General features: G+C 31.9%; 1 protein-coding gene across 1 annotated transcript; it reads right to left on the reverse strand.

Moving 5' to 3' along the window:
* Positions 1 to 532: 532 nt before the first annotated feature.
* Positions 533 to 2,414, reverse strand: LOC123921109 (transcription factor MYBS1-like). The gene is made up of 2 exons (XM_045973517.1): positions 1,785 to 2,414; positions 533 to 1,516 (listed from the first exon to the last, which is right to left on the reverse strand). Exons 1-2 carry the CDS (start codon positions 2,228 to 2,230, stop codon positions 1,039 to 1,041), a joined length of 924 nt encoding a protein of 307 aa, XP_045829473.1. The 5' UTR covers positions 2,231 to 2,414; the 3' UTR covers positions 533 to 1,038.
* Positions 2,415 to 10,621: the final 8,207 nt, after the last annotated feature.

The raw sequence follows: 10,621 nt of genomic DNA on the forward strand, positions 1-10,621 counted from the left end.
ACTTTAAGCAATTTTTTCATGGCTAATAAATTCAATATATTTGTGTATTATGTGTAATGTTGTGTCTTTCAGGTCTATGAATATTGATTTTAAGTGAATTAATTTTGTCATTCAAAAATAATTAGCGGCGCGGTTTGTTATTACCTTACTTTTCATTCATGTACAATATAATCATCTTAAAATTATATAACTTGTACTATGAATAAATAATGAGTACATTGCATCTGTGTATATGCATGAATCTATGGACTTTTGTACGATTTTTTGGAAAAGTGGCCCTTAAATTATGATAATAAATGCCAAATTTGGAAAGGAAAAAAACAGCCTTTAAAACCATGATAATAGATTCTACTAATCATGTTAAGAATTTTCATGTTACTGACATATCTAATGATGCCTTTTTCAATAGTAATTAGTTTTTAAGTGTTTACTTTCTATAAATAACAGGACACCTATCACAACTTCAGATACATGCTGCCATTAAAGAAAAAGAAAAAATACATATCACATTATGCATGCATCTGTTCATGGATTCATGGTAACAAAGAGAAGTTCATTTTTGCTTCAATTCCTTGGTATTTAATCATACCATATCATATCTATGTACAGATACACCAAGACCTAATACAGAAAGTTACTAAACCAAGTAGAACATAGTCTATACTTAGTACCATTATTCAATTCCTCAAATTCTTTTGAGTAAATTAACTAGAACATAATAATTTAACATAATAAGAGTTATGACTTAATTAACTTTCCACATAAGAGGATTTTCCTTTAAATCCTCACTAAAACTAACAACAAATAAAAGAAAGAGGAGTTGAGCCAACATAAGTTGGTCCAGTTGGTAATGATTCAACAAAATTTCACAAAGACCTGAGTTCAAAATTTCAAATCCTGCTATCGATGTGAGGACTTTGTTGATAGATAATATGTAAGTACAACTGTCGTCAGACTTTATCTGACTTTGATGAACCCTCAAGATCCAACTCGCCTAAACTTTATTTCGATAAAAAAAATGAAATAAAGAAAGAGTTGTTATTGGTGCATTGTTGGAGGTGCCATAGGGTAAGCAAGAGGTACAACATAAGGTGGATGATGAGGATGATGATGAGGAAGCATAACAGGAGTTCCAACTGCAGATGTCATATGAGCAGGAGGAGCAACAACAGGATGTCCAACTGGTGCTCCATACATTCCTAAACCACCATGATGATGATGATGAGGTTGAACTCTATGCTTCATTGATTGTCCTAAACCCATTGTATTTGAAGGAATTGTGTTACCATGTTGACCTGTTATTGGTGCTTGATGATTATTAGCTACATCTCCATTGTTAACACTAGTAATATCATGAATACTAGACCTTCTTCTATCTCTATTCATTGAATTCAACCTTATGAAATACTTTTGTGCGTGGCTTGCTACTTGTGTTGGTGTTCTTGATATCACAAAGTTCCTTGATATACTCCTCCAATCTCCTTTTCCAAATTTGTCTAGACCAAGTAAAAATAGCCTAAAAAAACAAATAAAAAAACTTATTATACTTAATTAACCATGTTAATTAATCACCTTTAATTGAATTGAATCCTTGTTGAAATTTAAGTACATCTAGCTAGCTCATATGGCTATTGAAATATATTTGTCCACATAGGAAGACGGAATAATAGACAGATCGAAAGACACACAGAGTGACAGATAGATAGACAGATGGTCAGATAGACCGATGCAGAGATAGACAATTATACGAAGGAAGAGTTGTAAATGTAATTCGAAAGTAATACCTATGTTCTTCTTCTGTCCATGGAATTCCTTTTCGTCTTTCTTGTTCCGATGAAGACCTCGACAATCCACCTTTACCACTACTATGGTGATTAGAGTCATGTCCTAATCCAGAAAAGCCACTTCCAAAATTACAACTTGATGATCTCTTATATGAACTTGTGGAGGATTTAGAAGAATCTTTATTTGAAGAATTAGTAGTAGTTTCTAAATCATTAGCATAATTTGGAAATGATACATGACCTGCCTCAATTGCACTAACATCATCTACCAATAATTGGTAATGTTGTTTCACTTCTTCCATGGTTTTGTTAGGGACACATGAAGCAATCTTTTCCCATTGTTCATTTGAATCTTCTTCTTCTTTTTCATTCCAATGCATGGCTATTGCATTCTCAAATGATTTTTCTTCTTCATAGCTCCAAATTGTTCCACTTGATGATGACATGGTTGATATTGGTTGGATTTGGAATTATGGTTTCAAAGTTTAGAGGATGAGAATGGTGAAGTGTGGTGTGTGTGTGTGTGTGTGTAAGTCTTTTTTTCTTTAGTGTGTGGAATTTTTTGTCTCTACATAGCATAGTAGTAGAAAGGGTGCGTAGGATAAGGTGAAGAATCATAATGTGTGTATGATAATAAATAAAGTGGTATCAAATAATCAATTTTGAAAGGACCACACAATATTGTTACTACTATTTGTCATGTTGGTGGGTTCGTTCATGTAGTAATATTTTTGTTTCACCCCTCCCTCAGTTACACCGACCAAATTGTCGGTATTTTGCTTTTTCTTAACCGTGGAGATCAATGAGAAATCATCATATTTATAGGGATCTTTTGACGGATTAATTTGGATTAGATTTATTTAATTAACTAGAACTTTGACCCATGCTGTGCATGGGTCTAATTAGGTGTAATATGTAACAATAAAAAATAAAATACAAAAATTCTAAGAGCATTTTCAATAAGAGTAGTATATGGAATTTCATGGACTAATTATTCTATATTTGTTTATGTGCTTATTTTATATTTTATATATTTTTTAAATAATTTTTGAACCCCATCGTTTTGTTTACTTATTAAAATAAAATTGCTGATAACTAAAGGTTAAAAAATTGATGATAATTAAAGGTTAAAAAAAAAAATTAAAGATGTAATCAAGAACATAAACTTAAGTAGACATCCATAAATAAAAAAAAATTGTGATTAATTCCGCCGTTCAAATTTATTGAAAACAGGGTTAACATATTAGGATTCCTAAATTCTTTCATAATTGAAGCACATGTTTTAGCGGTTGAAAGGTTTTATTGTAAGTAAGAGATGCAGGTTCGATGACAAATCTGTATATTTTTAATATAAAGCTGCAATAAAAAGAAAGAGAAAATGAGGGGAAAAAAATTTGGTTTAGGGTTAGCTTATGTTAGCAAGCTTATAATATAAGAGATTATCGGTTTTTAATTGTTTAAATTGTGCAATGAAAATTGATGGTGCTTAATTGTCGTATGAAATCTTTCCTATGAAAGTTGATGGAGCTTAACACTTTGTGGACATAATTTAAATCACAATTGGTCTGCTAGTGCATATTATATCAATTGATCATCGGTTAATATTAAATCTACAATATTAAAAACAAAATAATGAATGTGATTAGTGACATGACTATGGTTGTGTTTAGTTGTATTGCAAAAAAAATTGATTTAGTAGAATTGAGTTTGATAATAACTTTCCAAATTACACGTGATAATAACTTTCCAAATCTCACATGATAATTATTCTCTAAATTTATGATCCGGTAGAAACAAATCATTGATCAGGAAAGACATAAAAATATTTCGTGATGAATAATATAGTCAACAATAATTTTGATATGATATACTTTTAAAATTGATGGTGCTTATCAATTATTGCACATAATTTTAATCGCAATTGATATACTTGCCATAATGGTTGGAAATATTGCCTTGCATTGAAGGGTTGCGGGTTCGAATCCTAGTCAAGACAAAATTGTATTATTTTTTAATAAAAATTGCAAGCTTATAATATAAAAGATTTAAATTTAGAATATACTTTCACACACCAATTATAACTTTGTAAGAAAATTCGTAAATTATAGGTCCCTTTATATTTTAAGTTTAGTAGGATGTATTTTCTTTTCATTATAAATGTAATCATGTTTTATTGTCAGAAAAAAAAGGGAGACTTGGGCACTCTATCATTTAACTCCAGAATAAACTCTAGTTTTTTTTTTACTAAAAACAATAATATTTATTCATTCAAATTGGTAGAATACATCAATCGAAATAATTACATATTCAATTTCGCTAAAAACTAAAAAAGAATCTGCGAATAATCTCACAGCATCCAAATTAATAGCATAAAACGACCTAATATCTACAAATATGACAAAGTCTACAATTGATATAACAAGATTCAAGTGTCCGGAATAGTCATATTCTTTACCCGTGTAAATATTTTTCATCAACATGCATAGGCACTCGATCTCTAACACATTTTTCTTTATTGGTTAAAATTCATGTTCTTTTTTTTAGTAAAATTCATGAGTCTTACTACATGCATGCATTATATGCGTTCTTTATATATTTGGTGAAACCCGTATGAATTTATACAATATTAAATAAAAGTTATTATTTACTAATTTCATTATATTAGAATTCTAGTATCCTTTGTTATTCTTTTCTCTTTTCCTCTTTGGAATTCAATTGATAACATGATATTTAGAGTTTATTTTGAATTTTGTTTACTCAATTATCTCTTTTTTTTTTTTGAGTCATCACAATATAAAGTACGAAATATCTACTAGAGTTTAATTTACCTCAAAAAGTATTCCATGATGATCGAGGGTTAAAAACTTTTAATTGATACACAATTTCTCAATAAGTCCATAGACAGTAGGCCCGATAGAATTCCTTTTCCATGTCGAGTGGGAATCTCGACCATGCTAATGAATAGACCACTTGTGACAAATTAAGGTATGGCTTCTTATTCAATCACTTGAGTTGATTGATATTAAGTGATTTTAAGCGCTACCTGTGGTTTGCCAACACTACTAACATTTTATTTTCAATCCTGATGCCTATTTAAATAGTGGAGTACCTTTTAAGTGAATTCATTGAATTTGAATTGAGTCATTGTAATTTTTACACTAATAATGTATAATATAACAGGTAACACAAGGAGCAACTAAACTCTCTCTGCCATCACCCTACACAAACCCTATTTTCTCTTTATTTTCTTCTTATTCATGTATGTGATTTAGGATTAATTTTGATCCGAAATCACCCCTATTGATCGTTTTATATTTTTTTTTATTTTTATTTAAATAAGTTATTTTTACACATTTTTATGTTTCGTTTGAGTTTTCTTCATTGTGATTCCTTCGTCTTGTATTGTTTTAATCCCGTTTTTGTGCAGAGTTGTTTGTTTTGTGTCACGTCTTGATACAATGTTGATTTCCTGTCTTAGTACGGTGTTTGTTTTTTCAGATTTTCAGATTTGCTTCAATCCAAATTCAGTGCAAATTCATTGAATTTAGCGTCGTCAACGTTGCAGATCCGGAGGTATGACTACTCTGGACACTTGAATTTTATCATATCAATTGTAGGCTTTGTCACATACGTAGACATTAGGCCTATTTATGCTATTAACTCGGATGCTGTAAGCTTGTTTGCAGATTCATCCCTTTTAGTTTTTAGCGAAGTTGAATATGTAAGGGTTTCGATTGATGTACTCTACCAATTTAAATGAATATTGTTGTCCTTTAGTAAAAAAAAGGTAACACAAGGGTTGATGACAGTCAATTATATGATATTTTTAGTAGTAATTTAGGGTAGTTTTAATAGCAATTGAAGCCCAAAAGCAAGCAAATACCTGAAAAAGTGAAGTTACTTGGTCCAGAAGCAAGAAAAGTGGAAAAAGCAGCAAAAGGGCAAAAACGTAATAAACAGCGCAACCATCGTACCTACGATGCGATCCAGCGTGGCGCGATGAGAATGCGGTTTAAACTGAAGAAAATCTGCAACAAATCTTTTCCATGCACGACGAAGGCGATTGAAGAAAGCAGAAAATCTGGAGAAGATCTTCCATCGTACCACGATATGATCCATCGTGGCCACAATGAGACAAAATTACACGCCATCGTGGCCACGATGGGTGCGATGGAACCGCAAAAAAGCCCAAAACCCAGCTGAAAAATATAAATAGAGCCTTCCTCCTTCACTATATTATTCATTCAGAAATATTGGAACATATTCAATATTCACTCTGGAGTTAGGAGAACTCTAAGGAGGAGGCAAGGAGGGTCAATGAACTCCAAGGCCAATAAGATTCTTTACTGAAGGACGTACACTAGGATTCTCCATGAGACCATTAAATTCAGTATCTGAGGTTTTAGTGTAGGATTAAAGCTAAGTCAAGAACGATAAATTATACCTGAAGTTAGGGTGAGGACTAGTTTAGGCACACGTGACAACTTGCAACACCATTGAGCCTTAAGGGTAAGGATACCTAAGTATAAGTGACTACGAAGAAGTGGGCAGTAAAGGCAACCTAAACTAGGCTCTAACCAGTTTGTAATAGAAATAGGCAAAGAATGCTCCTGAACCTATTTTATAAAGACTAATCCTAATAGAGGGGAACAAAGGAAATTAACCACCAAGCAAGAGTAAGGGAGGGATTCGAAAACACTTAACCACTCCGCCCGGACACACACACACCATTTTACTTTTTCATTTACTTTCTTGGTATTTACTTTTACCCGCACAACTATCTCTAAACAAATAAAGCGAATGCAAACTATCTAAATTCCTAAGCGAAACTAGTAATTTTGGCACAATCACTGTGGAGAACGATAACTTATCACTTTATTACTTGGTTGCGATTCTGTGCACTTGCAGAGCCACCATCAAGGGTCAAAAACCATGCTCCATAGTTTTATTTTTAAATTGAAAAAAAGGAAGAAAAGAAATAATTAAAGTAAAAGTAGTAGGTATTTTATAATATTTTAAAGTTATAAAGTCAAACTTTTACTTATTAATAATTCATTCACAAAATTACCATTTGACTTTAATGCAGTTTTGATTTCCCTATTTTATTAAATCCGTGATTTTTATTCCACTTAAGTTGAACTCTATTTGTAAAATTTAAGATATTTGATTTTCAACTTAAGTTGAACTCCAATTTGAATGACATGGACATGTTGATTATGCTAACATGGCAACCACATCATTTTTTCTTTTGTTTTTAATTTCATAAATATGACATGTTATTTTCATTTTTCATAAAAAATGATAATAATAAAAATAAAACATTAATTAAAGGGCCAGAATAAGGATCCAGTAAAAAATGGAAAATCATTAAAAAAAACAATGAAGAGGAAACAATAGTGTGATGAGGAACCCTAAATGCAACACAGAGAACAAAACATCCAAACAATTAATACCACAAAAAGAATTATAAGGGATCGTGGCCACATAAAAAACTGCATTTAAGTCTTACTAATTCTAAATTTCAAAATTGCGGAGTAGAAAAAGTAAAGTTACAGGGGTTTTGCCCCTCTCTTGTACTAAAAAAGAAAGAAAGTAAAGTTACAATTTGTCATTAAATTATTTGTCTATCTAGAATGAAATTCAAGATAAATGATAAATCATTATGTAACTACAACTCAGTTAGTACTTGGTAGCCACGTGTAGAGTTGTCAAAATGGACTAGATCGTATAGCCGGCGTGTTAATCCCGAATAAATATAGGGCTTGGGCCTGAAAATATTAGATCGAATTTTTATAGGGCTCTTTATCCCGATCCGAGAAAGTCCGAATTTAAATATAGGATTTTTTAGCCCGACCCTTTTAAACCTGAAGCCCATCCAGGTCGGTCCATTTAGGGCCAAGTAGCCCGTTTGTCAGCTCTAGAACTGTCAAAATGGGCCAGCCCGCCAAAACCCGAATTTTCAGGACTTTTAGCCTAACCCGGAAAAAGTCCAAATTTAAATATGAACTTTTTGGCCCGGCGCTATAAAATCCAAAGTCCATCCGAGTCGGCCTGTTTAAGGCTAGATAGACCGTTTTGACAACTCTAACTATATAACACTTGTATATTTCGTCAAAAAAAAAAAACAAACTTGTATATAATGAATGGAGTTTGAACTCAAAATTCCACAATTTTTCGCATTTTAAGTTGTGTAAGTCTAAGCAATTACAGGTGATTATTAGATAAGTAAAAATGATGTCCTAAACAAATACTTCACGAAAAATAAAAACTCCCATATTCTAAAGTTTGATCTAGTTAAATATGTATTCACCATTCAATTGTTTAAAGTTCATACTACCTAAAAAAGTATTACCATATCAAAATACAAAGCACATATGCCCCCACATTTATAAGTATTTTGTCTTGTTAAGAAAGCCAAACAGAGTGGACGTGGCGAATTCTCCACGTTTGCTTTGCGATAATATGAACCACATTTGTGTGTTTTCTTTTTCTCAAAGAGGAACCTTCTCATTCACATTATGAAAATTAAATAAAAGAATAATATCCACATCTATACTCTTATTATGTCAAGTGAATACATTATACATATCAAAAAACAGTATAGATATACATATTAATTAATATAAAAAGGTCAACTTGTACCACAAGTCCATAACAATGGAAACTTCTATAATAATATACTCTTTCTTCTCTTTCCATTTTAGATTTTGTTTTTGTTTTTCATACAATTACACCTCTCTCCCCTCTCTATCTTTTTTTTTTTATTGTTTTTATTTTTTATTTTTTTTTATATTAAAAAATAGCACAAATAATTCTTCTATTTTTCAAATGAACACTTATTAATTACTTTCATTAATTTGTTGGAGAAATTAGACACATCCTCTAAGTTCTATTTAGATGGCATAAACACTTCACTCCATGTTTAATAATAAAGTGAGGTTTAGGAGATAGGAGAATTATTTTTTGACACAAGGAGATGGGAGAATATGAGTTCAAATTATGATTTTTTTTGTGTCATTGAATTTATTTTGGGATATATGTTTTAGAATACTTTGTGCACAATTTATATAATAATTATGTAGTAATACACATACCAAAATTCACATATTTATATCATCTTGAAGGTTTGGACGCTTTTCTCAAAATCTAAAATTCAAATCCTTCTTGTGTTGGACCAATCCACGCGAAACAAAAAAAAAAAAAACTAACTTTAAATAGACACTCATGCAAGTGAACAGTAGATTGATGTCCGTGAAATATATCATCACTAGATTGTATCTACATTTTCATGTTTTTGTTGCGGCAATTGTGAGATGTGTTAAAATTTCACATTGTTTAGAAAAATGGAGGTTGCACATTTTACAAGTGTGAGGACCCATAAACTTAATACCTTAAAATTTTAGGTAAAAATGTGGTGTATAACTCACTTATATAGTTACTCTGAGTCTAATATGAATGATCAAGGTTCCTCTCTCGTGACCTAATAGACTTTACCATAGTAGTATCAATATTATACAAGTTAGATTAGAAGGGAACTCAGAATTTATTTCAATCGTTAATGAAATTATTCTTGTTATGTTATCATATGTGAACTTTGAAGTTAAGTTTATTAGGAGACAAGTGAATTCGGTTGCTCACACTTTAGCTAGGGCGGCCAATTCTTGGACTAGTTTCCATTGATTTGAAATTATTTCTTCATGTATTAAACTTTTGATAATTAATGAAATGCAGTAAGTTTGTTTGGTTCAAAAAAAAATAAATAGAAGTGACATCCTACGTACGTCCAAAACCGGCACAATTTTATGATCAAGTAATAACAAATTAACATATGCAACTGACTACGACCTGGTGATGCATACCATACAACTACTACATCAATACAAACTCGTATTGGGACATGATAGAGCACAAATTTTGGACTAATCCAATACACTAATAGAACTAGTACCACACATTGTTTTGAGAGGGAGACTCGTACTTATAATTAATGATATAGTATATGTATGGATATATATACACACAAAAATATTTTATCCTAGGGTATTGAATTCAACTCCTTTGCAGCTTGTGAGTGAGTGGCGACCTTTTATTTCTTTTCCTAAATCAGCTATCTTCGTGGAGATTAATTCCTTGAGTCTTGTGAGTGGTAAATTCTTCGTAAATTCTTCAGCTCTCTTTGTTGGGGTTGATTGCAATGTAAGTCCCACATTGCTAATGAAGAAAAAAAGGTCAAGGAAATTATATTTGAGAAGTCCCACATTGCTTAGAAAAGTGAAAAGTGGAGGAGCTCAATGCTATATAAAGAGATCTCAAGTTCCTTGTTTCATGGCACCAGTCAATAGCACTTTAAGCTTATATCTGATTTTTTTTTTTTTTTTCTCTTGTCCTCTTGTATTAGAGGGTTGAGAGATGTAGTTAGGTATTTGCTTTGGAGAGTGTGGGTGTATTGGGGGCCAAGGGAAGGTTGAGGGTAGTCTATGTGTTGTAACAATTTTCACATAGTGTTTATTCTCTGGTTGTCGGTTTTGACAATGGCCGTGGTTTTTTCTCCGGTTTTGGAGTTTCCACGTTATATTCTTGTGTTGTTGATTGCGTTCTTTTATTTTCTCTATGCCGGTTTTTCCCAACAATTGGTATCAGAGCTCTTGGTTTGATTCAGGAGGAGGGAGTTCCGCTGTGAAGTTTAGGCTAGAGAAAACTGATGGAAGAATCATGTTTGGCTTGTGGAAAATCAAGTCAAGGATGTGGTGATGCAATCTGGGTTACACAAGGTCAGCCTGGAGAGGCGGTGGTAATAATACTCAACATCAGTCTGGAGAGGCGGTGATAAGAATACT

The sequence above is a fragment of the Trifolium pratense genome, linkage group LG4 (genome assembly GCF_020283565.1).
Source record: "Trifolium pratense cultivar HEN17-A07 linkage group LG4, ARS_RC_1.1, whole genome shotgun sequence".
NCBI lineage: Eukaryota > Viridiplantae > Streptophyta > Magnoliopsida > Fabales > Fabaceae > Trifolium > Trifolium pratense.

What these genes read in the sequence shown, in the direction of transcription:
- LOC123921109 (XM_045973517.1), bottom strand. Translation starts at nt 2,230, where the DNA reads ATGTCATCATCAAGTGGAACAATTTGGAGCTATGAAGAAGAAAAATCA. An exon ending in TGGACAGAAGAAGAACATAG is followed by an intron (nt 1,517 to 1,784) that starts GTATTACTTTCG and finishes TTGTTTTTTTAG; the next exon opens with GCTATTTTTACTTGGTCTAG.